Genomic DNA, 25,098 nt, shown 5'->3' with positions numbered 1-25,098 from the left:
TTTCCAAGATGATGCTGAGACCATATTTATTCATTTCCTTCAAATTAACATCAAAAAAACAAGTAAATGTATAAAGGTTTTTCTAGATCATTTATTCCGGCAATGTACCCCACAGCGGTTTTTGTGGTTTGGTAAAGAAATAGATGCAGAAATATATTTGTGAAATAAAAAGAAACTTAACTTGTGCTTTATGAAAAGACTATTAAAGCATGATTATCTCTGAGCACCCAAATTATGGATTATTATGGGTTATTTCCATTTTCTTCTTATCTCCTTTCTAGATTTTCCAAATTCTCCATAATAATCATGAATTACTTTTGCAATCAGGAAAATGGGTTTCTTTTTAAAAAATGATTACATTAAAGCATGTGTTTATCAGTTTAATATAGTAAACCTGACCTATTTTAATCGGCTTGCATTTTCTATATGATCTCCAGTAATTCTCTTTCCCTTGGTGGCTGAAGTTTGCAGACTTTATTTATAAACAAGGACCAAATGACTTGTATTGTGATCACATTGGTCCCCATCTCTCCAGAATGACAAAGCAAGGTCCACTGAGCACAACCTAACATGCAATGTTCTAAATGTCATTACTAAAACAACTACGCAGGCTTTTCATCAGACTTCTACAGAACCACAAAGAAAGGTCAAAGCAAAGAGAAGCTGTTAGAAAAACGCCAGCCTCTTATACCTTCTCATAGCCACAATCACATGGTATGAAGCAAATATTTTTAGGTTACACAGAGAAAAATTGAAACTGCAGCTTTGGGGGGCAATGGGATGTACAGAGAGAGAGAGAGAGACAGAGACAGAGAAAGAGGGAAAGAGAGAGAGAAGAAGGTTCTTCACGACAATTAAAGTTTTCAGGCAAAGGGTTTGAGATCCTTGGATGAAAGTTAAGTAAATACTGCATGACATGCACATTGTACAACAGCGTGTCATAATTATAGTTTGCTTTCAACCATCTGAAGCCTTTATGTGTTCTCTGGTTTTAGCTTCTAAGCCTTATAAATTATTTCTGACTCATCAGCCTTTCACCCAAGGGGCAACTCACAAGTTCCATAAACACATAGATATTTTTCTTAAATCTCTTTTCTAGCAAATGCATTTGTTTTTAACCTCAGAATGTAAATTCCCACAATGAAAAGCAATTAAATAATACTTGTCTCCCTCTCGTATACTCCCCTTCCTCTAAAAATGTCCATTTATAATTAAAAGCACCTATATGAAGATCAATTCTTCACTACAGCTGGGGACACGAAGCTGAGGAGAGAGTGGGAACAGGATAGTATAAATGCTACTAGTGGGCCAGAGTGCCCAACCTCAATCCAACTGACACTTCGGGTTGGATAGTTCTTTATTGTGGAGGGCTGTCCCGTGCATTGTAGGATGTTCAACAATGTCCTTGGCCTCTCCGCACTAGATGTCAGTAGTGCAGAGCTCCAATTCCTCAGACATGACCACCAAAATATCTCCAAGGTATTGCCAGATATCTCCTAGCAGACAAAATCAATACCAATTGAGAAACACTGTACTAGGCTACAAACCTTACAAAACCAAATTCTTTGTGCCTTTTGCCAAGGCAAATTGTTCTTTTGGCCCTCCAGTCAACTTCTATGTACCTCAGTCCCCACCAACATAAAATACAGACACTCACAAACCTTCACACTCTTCATGTCAAAGCCCTTGAATATTGTCTAGAGTTTTCCCTTTGAGCTGTATGTATGTATTTGGCTAAGAGGAGAGAAACAGGCATTGGTAACTTTCCCACCCATCCCTGACGTGGGTGTTCATGCTTGTCACTTATAATGTACATAAGTTCACAGTGTCTTGACTTCTGAAGCTTGCAAATGTCCCCAGTTTTTTTTTTTTAAATCTTCTAGTCACACTCTGCAACCCTAGGCTCCCCCATGAATATTATTTCAACCATAATTTTATTTAATTAAATACATTTATTCTGCCTTGGAGTTCACTCATTTTGCACTTAAATATGCAATTGTGATCTAGGTTCAATATGTTTATTACATATTAGCTGAAATTACAGCTGATTAAAATAGTGGAAAGGATTTATAGAATAAAATATAAATAAAGTAAAATAAATATAAATAAAAATAAAATAATATAATATAAAAATAAAAAATATAAATAAAAAATAAAATAAATAAAATAAAATAAAAATAAAAAAATAAAATATAGCACTTCCTAACTCATTCCTCAACAAAGGAACACATATTAGCTCATATAAATTGTGTTTTTATGCCTCTTAATACATTCAAGGGATGTTTATTCTCCCTACTTCAAGTTAGCTGATGTTTGAAGCACCAAGGAAGATGGAGGGAATGACTTCCTCTATGGAAGAAACATTATTAACAAATCCTTCTCTATAGAAAACTCTGACAAGTGGATTTAACATTACTAGATTCATAATCTTGAGTAAATACCTTAGTCTCTACAGGCCTGTTTCATTTTTGGTAAAATAAGAATGATGATACCTACCCTCTAAGGCATGTTGAGTGACATCAACTGTTTGAAGTTCTTAGCCCTATGCCTGAGATAGAGATGTTTTATTAATGTCATTTCTATGCCACTTCCCTTATTTGTCCCTAGCACCAGCTAAATAATTTGTGAGGTCTAACGCACAATAAAAATGAGTGCTCCTTTGCTCAAATATTATTAAGAATTTCAAGATGACAACAAGAATACTAAACCAAGTGACAGGCCTTCTAAGCACAGGGCTCTCTCTGTGTTATTATATAAGTTGTACACTCAAAAAGCCAGCCCTGGGGTGCCTGGGGAGCTGAGTCGGTTAAAAGTCTGACTTTGACTCAGGTCATGATCTCCCGGACTGTGAGCTGGAGCCCCAGGTTGGGCTCTGTGCTGACAGCTCAGAGCCTGGAGACTGCTTCAGATTCTATGTCTCCCTCTCTCTCTGCCCCTCCACCGCTAACTCTCTGTGTCTCTCAAAAACGAATAAATGTTAAATAAATTAAAAAATAAATAAATTTTAAAAAGTTAAAAAGAAAAGCACCAGCCCTCCTTGAGGCTTTTGAGGTTCCATTGATCTATTCTACTAAATTAAAAGCCCCTCTTCAGTCTGACAATTGACAGGAAAATAAATGTGACTAACCAGATAGGACTTGATTGTGTGTGCTGTTTTTCAATGCTGGCTCACTTTTACTCAAGCTGTTGAGTGTTAGTGAGCCTAGAGCTGTTATAAAGGAGGTATTTTAATCTGCTATGGTATTTCAGAGGTTTGTATCATTCTCAACATGGGGGAATTAAAAAAATACCTTTGTTGTCAATAAGTAATTGGACCCTTGATGATAGCCCAAGAGGCACTTCAGGGCCCACAAGGCACTTAATTGAAAAGCTCTTTATCCACAGTTATAAAACGGTATTCACAAAGAAAGCAGCATAGCTCTAAATATTTTAGATCTTACACTGGAGAGTTTTAGAGAACTGATCCAGGTGCCTAAGAGTAAAATCCCCAAGGAAGAAGACTTGGTTTCCAAACCACTGAGCTTCAGTTCTCTCCCATTATTCTTTAAGGATGCAGCAGTATCTCTTTTAAACGGTTTGTCAAGGTTTTCACATCCTACTTATAAGATCGAAATCCTGTAAAAAATAAAAAAAGCAAAATGTATGTGTAAATATATGTATAAATATGTGTATACACACACACACAGAAAAATTTCCAAATTTCCTCTTTTGGAAAAACACGCACGCACGCACATAAACATCTTAAGAGAGGCAAAGAAAACTAACATATACTGAGCACCTTCCGTGTGTCGGGTGTTTTACACACATTGGAATACTAAACTGTATGTTAGTTTTCATTCACTTATTTAATCTCTAGACACTCAAGACTTGTTTTTGTTTTTGTTTTTTTTTCAACAGTGGAGAAACTAGCTCAGGGCAGTTATGTAACGTGCCCAAAGTCACAAAGTTAGAAAGTTTGGAGGCTCTGGCTTGGAAATTTTATCTGATTCCAAAATTCATGTATCGCGAGCCTATTCACTTTAGATGATTAAGAATTCAGGGATCCAATCTGTCACAGTGTCTTTGAATCAAACAACGAACAAAGTGCAACAATATTTAATAAACTTGTTAATCATGTTAGTTCACAGGGCCGCCTTGCTCTTCCCATAATTCCCTCCCTTTTTCCTACCTTCCATCACCACAAATCATTCAGTGTCTAAATGTTACCAATTTTGCTAACAGTTATAACTGGTAGAACAGGGCTACCTCTGAGTTAAAAAGAAGTTAAAACTTGTGGTATGACATTAATTCCAAAGACCTCAAGAAAAAAAAAAAAAAAAGCTGTTTGTGACTGTAATCCCTCGCTTCCGGCCTCAACCGGGCGAGAAGTAACCTCAGCACGTGGGACCAAACGATTCCCAGCCCGCGCGCGCGTCCGGGCAAGTGGCTGGTCGGCCCGGGATGCGCAGGCGCGAAGGCCGAAGCGACTGGGGGCGGTCGGCCCCTGGTTTCCCTGGAGACGGGGCGGAAGCGGCCGGAAGCAGCGCTGCCGTTGGCCGCGGCGGGATGGAAAAGCTGGGGGCGGAGCCAGGGGAGGAAGCCGGCTGCGACGACGAAGAGGACGCGGCTAAGGCCATGGAGCGGGCGGAGGCGGGGAAGGCCGGGTGCTCGCCCGGTGCGCCGGTGCCTGAGGAGCCCGGCGGCCTCCCTTGGTGTAAATGAGATGGGCGGGGCGGGCGGAGGCTGAGGGGAGGCGGAGGCGACCGTTGGGGCGCGACAGTCGCTGCCTCGCTCTGTTCTTTTCGTTTTTCCGGCTTGGTAGAGAGGGCTGCCCTTCGCTACCTGCTGTTTTACAGCTAAGGATCCGAAAGGGATGATTTCGCCTAATAGGATAGGGTGGGCGTGTCAGTTTGTTATTCCAGGGTGCATTTGTGATCTCGCGATTAGCCAGTGAATGCCGAGGGGGCGCCCGGGCTGAGTAAGGTTGCCAACGTAGAGAATCTTGTCGCCCACTTGGCAGAGGTTGGGGCTGAAGCTTGGCTTGGAACGGAAGACGAGGCACATGTGCGGTGGCCGTCTCTCCGATGACCCACTTCCAGCCTCTGGAAGTACAACGGCTCTACCTTGTACTGCCCAACCCAGGGCCTGGGGCCAAGGCTCTTCCTTAAACCTTCCCTCCCCCCACCCCCCCGTTTAACTTTTAATTTTTGGAATAATTTTAGACTTACAGAAGTTGCAGAAGCGACTTTCCCTTCTGTTAATATCTTATATCACTCATCGTACATGGTTCCGGATAGTGTTAACTAAAGTACAAACGCTATACAGATGTTGCCAGTTTTTTCCACTAAACTTTCTGTTCCAGAATCCAGACGGGAATACCACACTGCCCTTAGCCTGCCTTGTTTTTACTTGGTTACGGGCTGGAATTTCCCCTCTCTTATCCCCCCTCCCCTCCTCACCGCATGACATGAGCTACTTCTTAAAATTCAAGAAATATTTACTCATTCTTTTAATTTAGCGACTATTTATTGGTAGTCTGTTAACATGCCGGGCCCTGTCCTAGATACTGGGGATTCAGCATTGAACTAGATAATCCTGCTCTCATACGGGTGCTAGATAAAGTCCACTGGAACCCTTAGGTCTGGCTTCTGCCCTTTTGTATTTAACGTTTCTTTTTGTTTGTTTATTTTGTTATTTAAGAACATGCCACTTAGGATAATTTTTAAGTTGGTTGCAATCAGCGTTTAAACTTACCTACCCCTTACAATTAATCTAAATTTTATTATAAATTTCCAGGGGATAGGATTACCTGTTTCATCTTCCATATGGTTCCCACCCACCCTGCCCCAGGACTTATTTCTAGCCTGAGAAAAATACGGTACAGGAAGACGTACTAAGTGACAGGACTGAAGAGCCTTCTGTGGATGCAGTTTCTCTCATGCCCATAATTTTTAGATGCTTTGACACATAAATCTAGGAAAAAACGTAAAATCATTCTGCATTTTTCCATCTCAGTTACCATGTTTTAAAGAGTTGCCAATTGCTCAGAGATGATAAGCAGCCTGAATATATTTTTCTATTTCTTTGCATATTGTGCATTGGTTCATGGTCAAGTGGTGCCAGAAGGAGGTTCTTCATCCAGAGTAATAGTACATGTGGATCTGGATTGCTTTTATGCACAGGTGGAAATGATATCAAATCCGGAACTGAAGGGCAAACCTTTAGGTAATTCTGGACATTGATAATATTTTCATTTCGTATGAGAGTATTAACACACATTTATGTTGATTATATTCTGATTCATTAACCATATTAAAGATTTTGGGAGCAGTTCTTAAGGTGCTTTATGTACAGTAGACTTTGCTTCACTAGTAGGTGTAAAATATACATAAGCCTCATTTAATAAATGATGAAAATAATAAATTTTACACAAGTAGTGTATATAGCCAACTGAACACATAAACAGAAAGACCATAATAAGCCACTAGGCTTTTTCTCAATGGCTGAAATTCAAAAATGTCTTATTACATTCTAATGGACATTTTCGTCTATCCAACCTTCTTTTGATTTGACTCTTGAATTGTGTAATGTGACAAAATAGTTGAATTTTGAACAGAACCCTAAATACTTGAGGCGTATAGAATGTAAGTTTTCCATAAAAACGCAGGTATCTTTTTAAATAAAAGGCAAAGAGGAATTTTGCATTGAGGATTTACTTGTATATGTTGGCTTGTTTTAACATTTCTATTACATGTATGTCTTAAATTGGAAAAGTCATTTAAATTTCCAAAAATTTCTTTTATGCATGTAGTAAGAATGTATCTTTTAGTTTAGGTGTAAAGAGCAATTCTGGTTGACCTGCAGCAAACCTCTCGTGCCTAGTTTGTTTTTGATGAATCCCAATTCAACCCAGCCTAGTTGATTTACTAAAGAAGAACAAGGGAATGACTAATTTTTGGTATGCCAATACCAGTCTAAGATTAATCCTGAAGGGTTAATCGTTCATTCTTAGCGTGTCAAGGAGTTGGGGTTAGGAGATACAAATTTTCTACTAAAGTCATTTCTAATTACTAGCAGTGTAACATAAGATGCTGTGTAGGTAATGCTTAATAAAAAGGTATTGTATAATCAAGACACAGAGATGAGTGTTTATCTCAAAGTGAGAAATTGATGCTGAAAGTTTTTGGGAGAAAGCAAAAGTAGTCTTTCAGTTATACTCAACAAAATATGTGACTATTTAACTTGGGCTAGGGACATATAGTGGTGAGTCCATGTAATTGAATTCTGTATTAGGAGACTATATTTTAGTTAAGGAATTTACCAGTCTGATTCTTATGTAGTTCACTGATGAATCTTAAATTACTCCTTTTGGCTCAGAGATTCTATTTTGGAGTAGTTAATCTGATATCTCAAAAATCTTTATGTGAAATAACGTTTCTTTGCTTTGTTTATAATATCAAAGTTTTAGAAACAAATGTCTTACGTTGGTGGAGTGGACATAACCTTTTTTTTTCTTCTACATGGTTGTGTTTTCCATATGTTAGATGACCATTACCTTTACAGTGGTAGACAAATAGTCAGCTTGTGTAAAGAGAAAAGTAATTTCCGCAATCTTAAGCCACCACTAGTAAACGAGAATTTGTGTAGTCTGTAGATGATCATAATTTAATCATTTTTGATAAGGAGTAGACCCATCAATGATGCCTCACTGTCTAATCTTTTCTGGGGAACAGTTCAATAATTACAACATTTATTGGGAAAAGATCCTTCATGCTTGTAGGTTGCCACTTACAATAGAATGTTGCTTTATATTCATTGGAAAGTTTTTCTAGCAGAAACCAGTAATTGTACTCAGTTATTTTCATCTGCTTTATTTTTTGGTGAAGCATAACCTAGACCTATATAAAGAGTTAATTCAGTATAAATTAATTTGGTTTCATATTGTCTGGAAAAAAATTCTGAGAAGGATTTTCCTTATATCTTTTTGCTGAAGACTCCAGAGAAGATAGTGATTTATTTTTATTTTTTAAATGTTTATTTATTTTGAGGGAGAGAGAGAGTGAGGAGGGGTGCAGAGAGGGAGAGAGGGAGAGAGAGAATCCCAAGCAGGCTCTGTGCTGTCAGCGTAGAGCCCAATGTGGAGCTCGATCTCACAGTTTGCGAGATTATAACCTGAGCTGAAATCAAGAGTCAGGTGCCTAACTAACTGAGCCACCCAGGTGCCCTGAGAATATACTGATTTACGATAATTTCTGTTAATTTTACTTCATAGAACCTGACGAATGGAGGCTGTACTTTTTAACTAAATAGGACTTTTTAGTTTTAATCAGAATAGATTGCAATACAATTTAAAATTATGGAATTAGTAAATTATATTTTAAGATGATCTTTTAATCCTGCTCAGTTTTCTCAAGAATATTTACTTTTTATAGGGGTTCAGCAGAAATATTTGGTGGTTACCTGCAACTATGAAGCTAGAAAACTTGGAGTTAAGAAACTTATGAATGTCAGAGATGCAAAAGAAAAATGTCCACAGCTGGTATTAGTTAATGGAGAAGACTTGACACGTTACAGAGAGATGTCATATAAAGTTACAGGTACAGATATGGGCAATATCCTTTCAGCATTAATTTGTATATAAGATGTCCTTTCACTACATGAATCTTTTAATAAATAAAATGCCATAAATCACTTTCCTCTTTGGTAATAACTTTTATTTTGGGTCTTTCCTGCTTTAAAAAATATTTTGTATAAGAGGATGGCTTTTTATGTTATGAGTAATCTTGACACTTGACAGAAAATGTATAGTTGTAAGAAATTCGGAGTTTTTTGTGATTGGTGTTTATAAAAATGTGAGGAAAAAAATGTAAAGCAAAAATTGGACATGAGAAAATGGAAAGACATACCAAAGAAAGTAAAACATTTTTTAAAATTTTAATTTAATTTGGAGAGAGAGAGAGAGAGTGTGTGTGAGTGTAAGCCAGTGCACAGGCCTGGGAGGGGTAGAGAGAAGGAAAGACAGAATACCAAGCAGGCTCTGCACCATTAACACAGAGCCTTATGTGGGGCTCGAACCCACCAGTGGTGAGGTCATGACCTGAGCCGAAGTCGGATGCTTACCTGACTGAGCCACCTAGGTGCCCTTAAAACCAAGTTTAAATGAATTATGAATATGCTGTACTCTCATGTGGTAATAGTTGGGGGAGGCTTCTGTAATGTTTGATTAACATAATTAAAAGCTGATTTTTAAGAACTATTAGCAAAAATAATGAGTATCTTAATTTTTTCTTGGATTTTATATGTATACTAAATATTACAATATAGGCAAACTCCTCCATACTAAGGTTTACGTTTGAATCTTACAGTTTTAGTAAATTATAGGAAATATGAAATATATTTGTACTGGCATATTGCAAATATATGTAATTTAAAAATATATAAGAACCAGTATTTATCTTTTCTGCTGTTGTTTTTGCTTGTTCTTTTATTAATTGTAGCAATTTTCAGATGAAAGCATTAAGTATAATATCCAAAAAGCCCTTACAAATTTACAAGAAAAAGATAACTTAAGAAAAATGAACAAAAGATATGGATAGGCAATTGACAAAACGAACAAACCCAGTGTCTACAATTATGTGAAAAAAGAATATTCAAATTCATTAGTGGCTCAGGAAATTTGAATTAGTAAGATATTATTTTATGTCCATCATACTTGCAAAAAATAATGTGAGAAAAAGTAGAAACAAAGTATTACAGCTTTTTAAAAAATGTTTTTTTTGNCAGAGGGGCTGTACCAGTTTACATTCCCACCAACAGTGTAAGAGGGTGCCCGTTTCTCCACATCCTCGCCAGCATCTCGTGTTCTCTGATGTGCTCAAAAAATGTTTTTTTTATTTATTTCTGAGAGACAGAGAGAAAGAGACAGAGACAGAGAAGGAGACACAACGTGAGCAGGGGAGGGGCAGAGAGAGAGGGAGACACAGAATCTGAAGCAGGCTCCAGGCTCTGAGCTGTCAGCACAGAGCCCGAAGCGGGACTCAAACCCATGAACTATGAGACCATGACCTGAGCCGAAGTTGGATGCTTACCTGACTGAGCCACCCAGGCGCCCCAAATATTACAACTTCTAAAAAGAAATATAGAAATGTTTTTTCAAATTAAAGATACAAATTATATTTTTAACCCTGTTTTATTACTACTGGGGATTTATCCAGTAGAAATAAAATGATGAGAACATACGTACAAAAATATTGTAGCATGGTTTGTAATTGGCAAAAATATGGAACGAAAACAAATGCTCATCAGGATGAGAATGGCTAAAGGAACTAAGACTGCTCTATGATGGATATTATGTAGCCATTAACAAGAATGCATTGGTGGCATACTGTTTGATTTTGAGAGATATTCCTTGTTGAGTAAAAGCTATGTATGCCTATATATAAATAGGAAGGGAAGCGAGAGGATATATACTAGGTTTTGAATGTAGTTAACTTCTGGAGAGGAGGTGACTGTGGTGAAATGGGAGAAAGGGGGAAGAAGGGATAGCCAAGCAGAAAAGATAAGACTATACTCTGAAAATATCACTTGTATATCTACGCAAAATTGTGTGTATGTGAATTTTAAGATAATCTTAGTGTACACAGAAGAGGTTATACATAGAGTTGTGTCTCTTCAACTAACTCTTCCTCATTCTTTTCAATACTTGCCCAGTACTACATTGTATTTTGTTCTGTACTTAACCAGTCCTTTAGTGATATGGAGACAGTATGTCCCACTTTATTCCTGTTGTCCCCACCTGATGATTAATAGCACCTCCTTTCATTCAAAAAATGTCTTATTTTGGATGATAAATTACATGGTTTCCTGATAGTGATATATTGTTAATTAGGCTGTTACCAATTTTTTGTTCTTCCTAATATATGCTTTGGTAGACATTTCACATAGAAATTTGGGCCTACTTTTATGGAGATATCCATATGGTAAGTATTCTTAGAGGTTAATTTCTAGATCACAGATAATTTGCACTTAAAATTTTGAACACTGCTGAAAATTGCACTTGAGGCTTTCCCAGCACATTGTTAGTATATATGGGTGTTACATATTCTCAAATTGTAAAGATTTTGCCTGATAGGTGAAAAGAGTAGTAAGACAGGGCACCTGGGTGGCTCAGTTGGTTAAGCATCTGACTTTGGCTCAGGTCATGATCTCACGGTTTGTGGGTTCCAGCCCCGCATCAGGCTCTGTACTGACAGCTCAGAGCCGGGAGCCTGCTTCTGGTTGTGTGTCTCCCTCTCTCTCTGACCCTCCCTCACGCTCTCACGCTGTCTCTCTCTCTCTCAGAAATAAATAAAACATTAAAAAATATTTTAAAAAAAATAGTCATTGTTTTGATTTGAATTTCTTTATGAGTAAGTTTGAACATCTTTTCATATTTTGGTCATTTACATATATATTTTTTTTCTGTGAATAGCCTATAGGGCCTGATTTTCATTTGGATTGTTTAATTTTTTTTTTTGTAATTGACTTATATCATTTTTTGGAACTTAAGGAAATGAGCTCTTTGATATCCATGTATTATAAATATATTTACAATTTGTGTTTTATCTTTTTACATTTATTTATGGTGTCAGACTTACCAGTCTTCCCCTTATTACTTTTATGCCACTGTACCTTTTCATCCTTTTAATAATGAAAATATCATCCTGGAAATTTAGTTAGTAAGTCTGACTTTTATACTGATTCTTAATTTATCAAGTATTTTGAGTGAATTAAAAATGCACTAATATTGGGGCACCTGACCTTCTTAGTCAGTGGAGCATGCGACTCTTGATCTCAGATCTGTGAGTTAAAGTCCCATGTTGAGTGTAAAGATTACTTAAAAACAGGTATTTTAGAAAATACACTAATATAATAACAAGAAATATTCTGTGGGGGCACCTGGGTAGCTCAGTTGGTTGAGTGTTGCACTCTTGAATTCAGCTCAGGTCACCATCTCATGATTCTTGAGATCCAGTCCTGCCTCAGGCTTTATGCTGACAGCGTGGAGCCTACTGGGGATTTTGTTTCTCCTTCTCTCTGCCCCTCCCCTGCGTGTGCACACTCTCTCTCAAGATAAATAAACTTAGGGGTGCCTGGGTGGCTCAGTTGGTTAAGTGTCCAACTTCGGCTCAGGTCACGATCTCACAGTTTGTGGGTTCAAGCCCCGTAACAGGCTCTGTGCTGACAGCTCAGAGCCTGGAGCCTGCTTTGGATTCTGTGTCTCCTTCTCTTTCTGCCCCTCCCCCACTTGTGCTTTGTCTCTCAAAAAGAAATAAAAATGTAAAAAAAAATCAAGATAAATAAACTTAACAAAATATTCTAAGGATGATTTGTGCATTAATGAAAAGTTATTTTGTTAATTTTTCTCAGTGTTTTCTGAGTTGAAGTAGGAACATACATAGTCCTATACTGAATTTATCTCTGACTTATCTATAATGTATCTTATTATTTCATATTTTTCTACAATATGTATATATTTTTGTTTAGTTTTTTCTCTAATTATAAACTTCTCTCTTTGGCCTTTCATGTTTATAAATACATTGTTTATGAAGTTGACAGGAAAAAACTATTAACTTCAGGAATGGGATTTGTGATTTATCCCTGTAACCTAGTAATAGAACCCATATAATCAATCAATATTTGGTGATTCACCAGCTTTGTGCTTGATTCTGTGTTTAATTTGCTTTTCTGCTTAGTACTTGAAACCTGGTCCTTCATTTTTCTTATAGAGCATATACTTTTGAAAAAATTGTGAAGAAATTGATGTACGAAATGCAAAAGAATCCTTTTATGTGATCAAAAAAATTGTCAGTCTCAGATAAATAGTTTTCTCTAGGTAGAGTGGAAGTGATTTTTGGTGGTCACTGGGTCATGTTACCTTTATTTTATTTTATTTTTTATTTTTTTAAAAATGTTTTATTTATTTCTAGGAGAGAGAGAGAGAGAGACAGCATGAGCAGGGGAGGGTCAGAGAGAGAGGGAGTCACAGACTGAAACAGGCTTCAGGCTCTGAGCTGGCAGTCAGCACAGAGCCTGACACGGGGCTTGAACCCACGAACCGCGAGATCATGACCTAGGCGAAAGTCGGACGCTTAACCGACTAAGCCACCCAGGCGCCCCTCATGTTATCTTTATTAATTGTTTTCTTGTGATATTATCAAGCTGGCATCAATAAAATAGAGGTATGTTTAGTATTTGTATAAAAAAGTGATCTGCCTGGAATGACATAGTACTTTTATTTTTGGGTTTTCACATTATAGGACTTTGAGAACCTATGCATTTTTAATTTTTAAAAAATGTTTATTTATTTTTGAGGGAGAGAGAGAGAGACAGAGCCTGAGCAGGGGAGGGGCAGAGAGAGGGAGACACGGAATCTGAAGCAGGCTCCAGGCTCTGAGCTTTCAGCACAGAGCCCGATATGGGGCTCGAACCTACGAACTGTGAGATCATGACCTGAACCGAATTCAGATGCTTAATGGACTAGCCACCCAGGCACCCCTCCTATGCATTTTTAGATAAGAAGAGGCTAGTAATTTGTATTCTGCCATCCTACTGGCATCAGTAGATGATTGAGAGAGATGTGAAAATTCTCAATGATTTCAGAGTTACTAGTTTTCATCTTAAAAAGAAGAATTAATTGTCCTTATGAAGTTATTTCAAATCTTGGTTCACTTCAATTTAGCAAGCATTTGACGTAAGGGTATTGTGCTAGGTGGTGGGCATTCAAATACAGTGAGTCATGGTCCATATCTACCCTTGAGGAGTAAGCTGGGGGAATGACTGACCAAAATCTTGCATTGTAGTTTATTTTGAAAATTAAGTGACTTTTCTTTTTAATTCAGTAATAATTGGAAGTTTTAAATTTTATTTTGTCTTTTTAAAACTCTTGTGGAAAATGTAGTAAAATGTATTATTACTTGTTTCTACTTTTCTAGGCTGATTGTAATTTATTCTTTTGACCCACTGTTGTGAAGTCATAATGAGCTATAAGTATTAATATTTAATGTATAGGTATAGAAATTTTAGGTATAGGAGATTGAGCTAAATCTATTGCTATGAGCATCTGCCCAGGTAATGTCATTTTGGACTTATTTTGTTGGGAAATATTGCCTTTACTCAAAATGTGGTACAGAAAAAAATCCCAGTTAACTGAGGACTTTTTAAGAGATAATTGTGGAAGGGTGAAGAACTTTTAACATAACTGATGTATTTTTAAGCATAAAATAGTTAACATCTATTTTAGTTATGGCTTTAGTTAACATCTGTGCACCACTATTATTTCAATTTAGAGTTGTTGGAAGAATTTAGTCCAGTTGTTGAGAGACTTGGATTTGATGAAAACTTTGTGGATGTAACAGAGATGGTTGAGAAGAGACTGCAGCAGCTTCAAAGCGATGACCTTTCAGTGCTGACTGTGTCAGGTCATGTCTATAATGATCAGGGTAAGTGACTTCTTCCTCTGCTTAGTAGCTAAACGTACCTACATTTCTTAATGTTCACTGAATTCAGTGAGCTTAATGAATTCACTTTATCTTTCTGGAAATGTTACGGCTTTTGTTGGAGGTAAAGCCATATTTCAGGGGTCTGTCTACAATGATTAAAAGTAGGTATTATGTATTAAGTAGGCAGAAAATGAGATTTTGATGACCTGTAGCTCAGTGCTCCATGCACTCTTCATTTCTCTGACACAGTTTGTGTGTCGTCATATATAAGAGTCGTACCTCTTTAGGTTATAAGAGTTGCCTTGATAATATACTTTTTAGGATAATTTTTATTCTCCTAAAACTGGCTTTAAGCAAATTTTGAGATAAACTAAATTTGTCTTTTGTTGCCTCTTTTGCATGTTCCTTCTATTCTCCCAGGCATCAAGACACTCCTGTCGCTCTTTGAATTCCTGAATTAACCCCCGTGGAAGCTTGTCCAGGCCTACCTGCAATCTGTTGCAAGCTCATGTTCAGAATTCAGTCAGTTCAATAATCTTTGCCAACTGTTTGCAAAAAAGCAGACTGGTCCATCTCCTTCACATAGTAAAGTGTGAATGACTGATGGTATTTCCAGAGATATCTACATTTGAAAATAAGCTTCAATAAGCCCCAGTGAATATTGTAACTGCCGGTGACTTCTGTATCATGCCACACGTGTGTGTGTGTGTGTGTGTGTGTGTGTGTGTATGAGAGAGACACACAACTCTGCTTTGGTAGAAGACTTCCCCTGACCCTCTTGCTTCTATGTCTCAGCATGTGTGTCCTCTTATGCTCCTTTTTGAGAGCTGCTGATCAATCTCCAGTCTAGTTCTCAGCCTCCCTATTATTAAAGAAGAAAAGGGGGTAGAGCTACAGTTCTTTTCTAGAAGAGGGCATGAAGCTTTTCATGTGTCTTTTGTACCTGTGCTCTATTGTCACTTATAAGGACGGAATAGAATAAGTTTTAAAGCAAATTCAGTATTTGTTAGTACATGTTACAGAGAGTTGGGTTTTATATCCTAAAATGAAAATGTCATTCTTCATGAATACTTCCTTTAAGATTTTGTTAAAAAAATTCTTCAAACCTACAGAAAAGTTGACAGACTAGTTCTGTGAAAATACTTATTATGCCCTTCCTTGTAGATACACTTGCCATTTTGCTACCTTTACTTGCTCCCTTTTTGTTGATTGGTGGCTGATCGATGAGCCATTTAAAAGTAAATTGTAGACGTCATGACACTTCATCCATAAATACTCCTGAGAGTAAGGACTGTCTCATATAATTCTAATACCATTTTCACCCCCAAGAAAATTTATTTCTGTATAATTTCTCTACACTTTTCATAAGAGATCTCTCAAACTATGTACAGATTCAGAATTTTTTTCAGTAGCACATCTAGTTAGTGCATATAGAGTTTTGATTCAGATCTTTAAAGCTGTAATGTTAGCTTTCTTATTAATGTAATACTTTTATGCTTGCTTACAGTTAAAAATGAGTAAAAGTCTTACTAATATCAGTAGGAATTTATTTTAATGTTTGTTTATTTTTGAGAGAGAGCAGAGTGTGAGCAGGGGAGGGGCAGAGAGGGAGGGAGACACAGAATCCAAAGCGGGTTCCAGGCTTCAAGGTCAACACAGAGCCCGATGTGGGGCTTGAACTCCCAAACAGTGAGATCATGCCCTGAGCCAAAGTTGGATGCTTAATCCACTGAGCTACCCAGGTGCCCCATCAGTAGGAATTTTTATGAGAGATCAAATTTCTTAACCTGTTAATCATTAAGCGCCTGGGTGGCTTAGTCGGTTAAGTGTCCGACTTGGGCTCAGGTCATGATCTCACTGTTTGTGAGTTCAAACCCTGTGTCAGGCTCTCTGCTCTCAGCACAGAGCCTGCTCATTTCCTGTCTCCCTCTCTCTCTGCCCATTCTCCACTTTCTCTCTCTCTCAAAAATAAATAATTAAAGAAAATCTGTTAATCATTAAGAACTGCCAGGATGCATGCACTATTGCAGGCACTTGGAATTCACTGCTGGTATTTACTTACTTTACAGTATTCCTATGAAGAACAAAAGAGATGAGTTAAATGGGTGGCAGTATGGTGGTGTTGTGGGGGATGAGATTGGATATAGGTTAAGCCCTGTGCCCTTTTTAAGCTCATTTCTAAAAAAGAAAATTGAAACTTTTTGTATGACTTTAAATGACATTGGCTGTTTTTATAGCTGTGAACCTGCATGACATCTCGCACATCAGACTCCTCGTTGGATCTCAGATTGCAGCAGAGATGCGGGAAGCCATGTATCATCAGTTGGGTGTCACTGGCTGTGCTGGAGTGGCTTCTAATAAATTACTGGCAAAATTAGTTTCTGGTGTTTTTAAACCAAATCAACAAACAGTCTTACTACCCGAAAGCTCTCAAGTTCTCATTCAGAGCTTGAACCATGTAAAGGAGATGCCTGGTAAGATACATATATTTGAAAAGTATACATTAATTTTACTGCATTTCTTTAATTTTAAAAATTATAGATACATGTAATTAATTTTTAGAGCCTGTATACTTGGCTCTTGGAGAAAACCCAAAACCCTGATGTTCTCTAGAGGGAATATGGATTAGGAAATCTATGAAAGTACTTTTCTAGTTGCATCTACTTATATTTTAGTGTGGTTTGAATATGATCATGAAAGTTAGAACCTGGACACATGGTCCTTTATTTCCAGTCCTTGCTTCATATTTTTATACTGTACACTGCATCTGGAAAGGGGCATTGATCTTTTACTAACTCTGCTTTGGGATTATATAGAAAATGTTAGGGTACAAGGGACCTTTCAAAGCATTTAGGCCAAGTTCTTATTTTAAAGATGAAGAAACTAATTTTCTTGAGGGGGTTAGTGACCTATTCAGGTCATGGGGCAAATTTCTATCCTGAAGATCAAATATTTATGTTTTTATAGACTGTCAATAAGGGACATGTTAAACTTCATTTCCATGGCATTACTGGGGGATAAGATGTTATGATAGAATTCTTTGGAAATTTCTAAGAAAATTGAACCTTTAGATGTCACAACTTCATATTTTTAACCCATGTTTGTGTGATTACAAAATGTTTTGTATACTGCCTTGCCTTCATTAATACAGTATAAGTGTAACTTGCAGTTTTCTGGATGACTCTGAGTCTGTGGTCTGAAAAACAGTTATTATGTCAGATTGTAATAAATGGAGCACTGTGTATTGATGCAGTCATAGATAACATTATTACTTGACTTTGCTTTTTGAGTTCTTGATTTTTTATTTATTTTTACAGGCTTTCTTTTCCTTATTGCCAAATTGCCAGACCTTTTATTTCAGCTGTGAACATATCTGTCACTCCACTTCAGTAATTTCCCCTCCACACTGATTGCCTTTGATTTACTTCCTTTACTGTGCAGGAAAACCAGAATACTGTAGAATTAATTTTTTTTTTTTAATTGAGAGAGGGGTGTTTGGATAGCTCAGTCGGTTAAGCGTCTGACTCTTGATTTCAGCTCAGGTCATGATCTCATGGTTTGTGGAATAGGTCCTACTTTGGACTTCCAGCTGACAGCTTTCTCTCTCTCCTCTCTCTGCCCCTCCCCCACTTCCATTCTCTGGCATGCTGTCCACGTTCCCCCCCCATAAATAAACAAACAAATATTTACAAAAAGAGAGAAATAAAGGGACACTAAATTACCTGAGCATAATGTGATAAACTATGACTTGAGTGTTAGTGCAACACCTTTTGCTAGGAGTTTTGCCAGTGAGTAGATTTCTTTATTTGTTTGCTTTCCGGCTCTTGTATTTGGGAAAGTAAATATTGGCAGATATGACTCATGGATAAATGTATGATATTATATTAGGAGTCAGATTACATAGTAAGCACGTGCTAATTAATTTCATTTAGTCTTTAGTCTTTCTTTGCATGAATAATAACCATGACTCTTGAATACTTCCAAAGTGTTATATAGCAGGTGGTAAACACCTCACTTTATCAAGACAGCATTTATTGGTTATCTCCATATTCATTATGTTGTACTAGGGTTGTTAGGTTTTCGAAATGGTTCATTTAAGAGGCCCTGAACAAAAGGACAGCCTACTTTTCAATAAATTTTAATCCTAGCATGATATTCATTATGGTATTTAAAGATGTGTTTGATGTAGAATACTTGAATTAGCTGTATTTTAAGTGGGAAAGCTACTATAACCCTCTGCCTATTTCCTTTTTGTCTAGGTATTGGCTATAAAACTACCAAACGTCTTGAAGCTCTGGGTATCAGAAGTGTGCGTGATCTCCAAACCTTTTCATCCAAAATATTAGAAAAGGAATTAGGAATTTCAGTGGCTCAGCGTATCCAGAAGCTCAGTTTTGGAGAGGATAACTCTCCTGTGACACCCTCAGGCCCACCTCAGGTATATGATGATGATATTCATTGTAATTGAGTACTAGTTGTCACGTTATTTGAGATAAAGATTTCTGGTTTTAGTACTATGTTCTCACTGTTCCAATTTGCTTACTGGGTTTAGTACATCATCTCTTTCCTATGAGAAGGCTAATTTATTAGATTAGTAAATATTTTTAAATTGAATCTAAGAATTAGTATTTCAGTCTCAAGTTAGCTACCTTGATTAAATACCACTTAATTTTTAACAAACTTTATTGCATACATTAGGTAGAATAGTTCAGTTTTTAAGAAATCTTATTTTCTGAGTAGTCTAATGATTTAGGAAATAGAGACAGGTATAATCACCCACTTAACATTGATTGAGTTTTTCCCCTATGTGACGGGCACTTCACTAAGTGCTTTACATACCTTAGCCCATTTAATCTTCACAACAAAGCTTGAAGTAGGCTGTACTATTACCTGTTCATACCTGTTTCCCTCTCTCCTGTTCTTTTTTTAAGATGAGGATATTTGGCTCAGTCAGTTAGGCGTTCAACTTTGGCCCAGGTTATGATCTTGCAGTTAGTGAGTTTAAGCCCTGAGTCAGGCTCTGTCCTGAGAGCTCAGAGCCTGGAGTCTACTTTGGATTCTGTTTCTGCCTCTCTCTCTGCCCCTCCCCATGCTTGCTCGCTCGCTCTTTCTCTCTCTCTCTCAAAAATAAACATTACCAAAAAAAGAAAAATGATGAGGATAATGTACTTCTGAAAGGTTAAATAACATGTCCAAGGTTAAACTCAAATTCAAGTGCTAGGAGATTAAGAGCCTTACTATAATCATAGAAAAAAAGGTTGGAGTTGGTACTAGAGCTTTTTGTTGTTGTTATTTATTTATTATGGGTGAGAGAGAGAGAGAGAGCGTGAGCGAGCATGCACACATGAGCAGGAGAGGGAAGAGGGAAGGAGAGAGAGAATCCCAAACGGGCTCTGTGCTGTCAGTGCAGAGCCCGACATGAGGCTCAAACTCATCAACCATGAGATCATGACAGGAGTCAAAATCAAGAATTGGACGTTTAACTAAGTGAGCCACCCAGGTGCCCCAGGTAGTAGAGCTTTATATTTTTCTTGACTTCCAGTGCAGTTTCTAGTGTAATAGAGTAACTTGCAGATCAAAAAAGCTCATACAAAAGTGAACTAAATGGCTCAAACTAAGCACCAGAGGCAAGTTAGTAAAGAATGTACTGAATATTTGACACCCACACTCATAACTGGACATGATTACTTGGGTTTACAATAACCCCTATTTGTGCTTCTTTGGTAGTCCTTTAGTGAAGAGGATTCATTTAAAAAATGTTCATCAGAAGTTGAAGCTAAAAACAAGATTGAAGAACTACTTGCCAGTCTTTTGAACAGGTAATTTTCCATTTTGCCGTATCATCCTGTACATTCTGTGTAAAGTATATGGAAAGTATACTTGGTGTTCTGTCCTAGAATTTATGGAATAACTGGAGACTGAACAGTGTAAAGAGAGATCATTTATCATTGAGTTTCTCTACATTATAAACTGTTGCAAATATAGGAACAGATACTTTTAACTAAATTTAATCCTTCTGTTTCCATTAGTTTTAATTTTAGTGACATTGTGGTTATACAGCGGATCTTAAGCTGCTCATAGTGATCTGAGAGGGTTTTATGGATATCTAGAATCTCTACACCTGCAAATTTGTGATGATTGAGAATAGGAAACTATGCAGGGGACAGTGATGGAGAGGGGAGAAGAACCCTTCTATCTCCTTTGCCTCAGACTATGTGAAAGAAAATGGAGTCAGACAAAGGAGTAGTTAAGTGGGGCTGCGTGTGAGCAGTGAGGGTGTGTGTGGGGCACTGGTCTGGAACGGCATGAAAGTGTCAGCTGGGATTAGGAGTGTAACAAATAGCATAGCATAAACAGAACAGGATGGTTAGTTTTCTGATGCTTCTTTACTGTCATATATCTATTTCTCAGTATTCTATACAAGAGCATTACCTTTTTCCTCCCAGTTCTTTGATTTCTCAAAGTAAGGTGTCAGGGGTCTAACACTTTTGGGTAGCTGTGCTTCTGTAATGACTGTAACTATGACTAGAGAGAAAAGTTTTTAGATGACTGTAAATGTCAGTAAACTGATGAGGCAGAGTTTCCTACAGCTTTGCTGTCACCTGCTGTGTGGTTCTCATGTCTTGAGCAGAGCCAGGCAGCTCGTGGCTTGCTGCCTGCGGCTGCGGCTGACGGAACGACCCAGCTCCTGTGATACAACCCAGGCTGGGCCTGTGAGTGTGCTGCTGAAACTGGGTCATCCCCTTGGCTTCAGCAATTGCAAGCCTACTGTGAAATGCCTGGCCATTGGCCAGAGTTCTGCAGGTAGAGAAGCCACACAAATTTTACAGGCTCTTGTATTTGAAGAATCAGCCCAGAAAGGAGACTAGATGCTTTAAACCTGTAAATTACCAACTGTGGGTGGCTCAGCCGAGTAAGTGTCCGACTTTTTATTTCAACTCAGGTTATGATCTTACCGTTGTGAGACTGAGCCCTGAGTGGGGCTTGGCGTGGAGCACAGAGCCTGCTTGGGTCTCTCTCTCTCTCTCTCTTTCTTTCTTTCTCTGTCTCTCTGCTCCTCCCCTACTCATGTTTTTCTCTCTCCTTTTCTCTCTTCCAAAATAAAATAAACTTAAGAAATTAATAACTGTGAACCATTTCTCCTTATCTCTGCTTGCCACTGTCTCTATGCCATGGCCCCTTATTTCAGTGACTGATATATATCTATGTGACTGGCCAAAAAAAATTGTGTGAATGTGTTTTCTTTCTAGAGCATATGATGACTAATAGTATAGCTATATAAGAGGTATAAAATCATATAATTTTTTATAACTTTTTTTAATGTTTTTTTATTTATTTCTGAGAGAGAATGACAGCGTGAGCAGGGGAGGGTCACAGAGAGAGGGAGATACAGAATCTGAAACATGCTCCAGGCTCTGAGCTGGCTGTCAGCACAGAGCCCGACACGGGGCTCAAACCATGAACCACGAGATCATGACCTGAGCCAAAGTCGGATGATTAACCGACAGAGCCACCCAGGTGCCCCTTTATAACTTTTTTTAATGTTTATTTTTGAGAGAGGGAGCATGCAGACATGCGAGTGGGGGAAGGGCAAAGAGAGAGGGAAATACAGAATCTGAATCAGGCTCGAGGCCCTGAGTGGTCAGCACAGAGCCCAAAGCAGGACTCAAACCCACGAACCGTGAGATCATGACCTGAGCCAAAGTCAGATGCTTGACCGACTGAGCCACCCAGACACCCCTAAAATCATATAATTTTTAACCCATCCTCTGGGCACTAGTTTAAGCTTGCTTAGGATATGACCTTTTCTTAATATGTCTTAATTAGTTAGAGGAACCAAGTCAGATTCTTTAAACTTTATAATGACTTAGTAGGAAACATTTAACTGGAAGGTATTTAAACTAGTATCATTTAAGATATCTTATTATTTTAGTAAGGGAACAATCAAGAAGTCTTGTGAAAAAGCAATAAAAGAACAAAATATTCTTTACAAAAATCCAAAATTTCCAGTTCAGAATTCAATTGAGTGTGTTTAACAATGTACAATATTTGTATTCTATGTTTGTGATTTTTTAATACATTGCCAAACATATAAAAAGGAAAATATTATTTTTAATGGCATTTATCCTAGTAATTAGATTTTCACTTTTTAAGTGAATTTTGTGTCTCATTAAAACTTTTATTTTCAACAGTAAAACCAAGACCATTTTAATGGAACACTTTTTATGCATGTATGTGTACTTCTTAAGTGTGGTATATAATTGATCTTTCAAGTTATTACTCTAATTTGCCATATAACGGTAGTATTACTGTCTCTGTGCTTTTTGACAAGCACAGGGAGTGCTTTTTTTTTTTTTTTTTTAATAGTTTATTGTCAAATTAGTTTCCACATAACACTCAGTGCTCATCACAGGGAGTGCTTTTTGACAAAATTATCTTGGTAAAATTTTTTTCTTTTTGTAATCTTTTTTCCTGTGTAAAAAAGCTGTCATTTTTCATGTATTTCCCTCTGTCAGTGAATGATTCTCTTAGTTTTTTAAATTTTCTGCTGATTTTAATATGTTGCTTTTAGTTATATTTGGATGTGAATGATAAAAATGGCTTGATGCAGCTATATCTTATTTCTGTTCTTTTCTGATTGTACTGAATTCTGAGGGAGGCCTGAGAGCCTTACACTTAAAATTTCAGAGCTTTGGTGCATAGACTTGGTGATTATTCAGGGACTTTTATTGCTTCCTGCCTAGTTATCAACCATATTTATAATTGCTATGGTGATACCCTTAGATTAAAAAGAAAAAAACTTTGAAGTAACACTTTTCTAATTCCTTGTTTCCACTTTCTCTATACTTGCAGAGTGTGCCAAGATGGGAGGAAGCCACATACAGTAAGATTAATAATCCGTCGGTTTTCATCTGAGCATCACTGGAGCCGTGAGAGTCGTCAGTGCCCTATCCCATCGCATGTAATTCAGAAGCTAGGGACAGGTTTGGGCTGATTTTCTAATAATTTAATTGGCAGGTTGAACTCTTTTTTTTTTAATTTTTAAAAAATGTTTATTCATATTTGAGAGACAGAGCACACAAGCTGGGGCTGGGGGCAGAGAGAGAAGGAGACAGAATCCGAAGCAGGCTCCAGTCTCTGATCTCGGCACAGAGCCCGACACGGGGCTCAAACTCATGAACCACGAGACCATGACCTGAGCCGAAGTCAGACGTTTAACCAACTGAGCCACCCTGGTGCCCCGGCAGGTTGAACTCTTAAAAAAAAAAAAAAAATAACCTTTGAATTAGAAATTCAAATTAGAAATGTGATCCAAAGATGGAGGGTCTTCACAGGGAGTTAGTAAGCTATTCAATACCTTCATTTTCGCAGGGAGGAGTTTTCACGGGAAGACTTGTTTTTTAATAGATAATAAAAATAAAGACGCAGTTAATAGTGTTCCCCAAGTTCAGAGGAAACAAAACTATGATAATGTGTTACGTGATACAAGATAACTTCTTTATGGGCATTTAGATTGTTTCCGTTTTTTGGCTATTATGAAAAATGGTGCTATGAACATTTACATGAAAGTCATTGGGCAGCTCTATGGTTTTATCGTGGGTAATTACAGAGAGTGGAACTGCTGGGTTGTATGGTAAGTTGAATTTTTAAGAAACTGCCAAACTGTTTTCTGAAGTAAGTATAAAAACTTACATTCTTACCAAGAATGCAGGAAGATTCTAGGCTTTCATATTCTTTTCATACTTAGTATTGTCAGTTTCTTTTTTTTCCTCTTTAATTTCTTTAATGTTTCCAATATTAATATTTTTTCCACGAAGTAGAGAAAGCATCTCTGGGTATTTATCTAGAATTTATAATTTTCATACAGCTATAGTATATGGGATGGTGTCATAGTTTTAACATTAAAAAATAATTATTTTAAATTATAGTAAATTATAAGAGTATTCACATGCATAATTGTTATAAGAATTCAGATTTTTATAAACTAAGACAAAAAGTAATTTTTTCAATTTAAATCAAAAGTCTAATTAAAAAAATGTTTTTAAATGCTTTTTAAATTTATTTCTGAGAGAGATTGGCAGCGTGAACAGGGGAGGGCAGAGAGAGAAGGAGACAGAGAATCCGAGGCAGGCTCCGGGCGCTGAGCTGTCAGCACAGAGCCCCATGTGGGGCTGGAACCCACGAACAGTGAGATCATGACCTGAGCCAAAGTCGGAGGCTTAACCAACTGAGCCACCCAGGTGCCCCAAAAAGACTAATTTTTTTAGGTAGCTTACTCCATCACTCATTTATTTACATAACTTTAGGTTGAATAAGATATATCCTCTCTCTGTTATAGGGTATCTGTTCCGTTATTTTAGGTACACTTTCTTCAGCACATTGTATGTGTAATGGTTTTTTTTTTTTTGAGGTTTGTTTTTTTCTTTTATGGATAATGCTTTTGATGGCCTATCTAAAAATTCTTTGCCTAAACCAAAAGTCACAGATATTTCCTCCTGTGTTTTCTTTTAGAAATTTATAGTTGAGGTGGCTCAGTCCATTAAGCTTCCTATTCTTGATTTCATCTCAGGTCATGAATTCACGGTTTGTGAGACCCAGCCCCATGTTGGACTCTACACTGACAGTGCAGAGCTTACTT

The 25,098-nt window shown here is 37.4% G+C and overlaps 1 protein-coding gene across 4 annotated transcripts in view; it reads left to right on the top strand.

Annotated features, from left to right (window-relative positions):
• Positions 1 to 25,098, top strand: part of POLI (DNA polymerase iota) — a 55,898-nt gene that overhangs the window by 17,473 nt on the left and 13,327 nt on the right. For 2 of the 4 annotated variants that reach the window (XM_077777578.1, XM_077777581.1), the window contains exons 1-8: positions 4,546 to 4,693; positions 6,094 to 6,204; positions 8,412 to 8,576; positions 14,307 to 14,459; positions 16,697 to 16,933; positions 18,719 to 18,897; positions 20,187 to 20,278; positions 23,313 to 23,443. In XM_077777578.1, coding sequence (XP_077633704.1) covers positions 4,546 to 4,693; positions 6,094 to 6,204; positions 8,412 to 8,576; positions 14,307 to 14,459; positions 16,697 to 16,933; positions 18,719 to 18,897; positions 20,187 to 20,278; positions 23,313 to 23,443 — 1,216 coding nt within the window. Of the gene's footprint in view, positions 1 to 4,545; positions 4,694 to 4,752; positions 4,876 to 6,093; positions 6,205 to 8,411; positions 8,577 to 14,306; positions 14,460 to 16,696; positions 16,934 to 18,718; positions 18,898 to 20,186; positions 20,279 to 23,312; positions 23,444 to 25,098 lie in introns of those variants that run through there. The other 2 variants (XM_077777579.1, XM_077777580.1) reach the window with 2 other exon arrangements.

The sequence above is a fragment of the Crocuta crocuta genome, unplaced genomic scaffold (genome assembly GCF_008692635.1).
Source record: "Crocuta crocuta isolate KB4526 unplaced genomic scaffold, BGI_CrCroc_1.0 scaffold36, whole genome shotgun sequence".
In the NCBI taxonomy this organism is placed as follows: Eukaryota; Metazoa; Chordata; class Mammalia; order Carnivora; family Hyaenidae; genus Crocuta; species Crocuta crocuta.
Note: the sequence above shows the minus strand (reverse complement) of the source record. Positions and strands in the feature narration are given on the sequence as shown.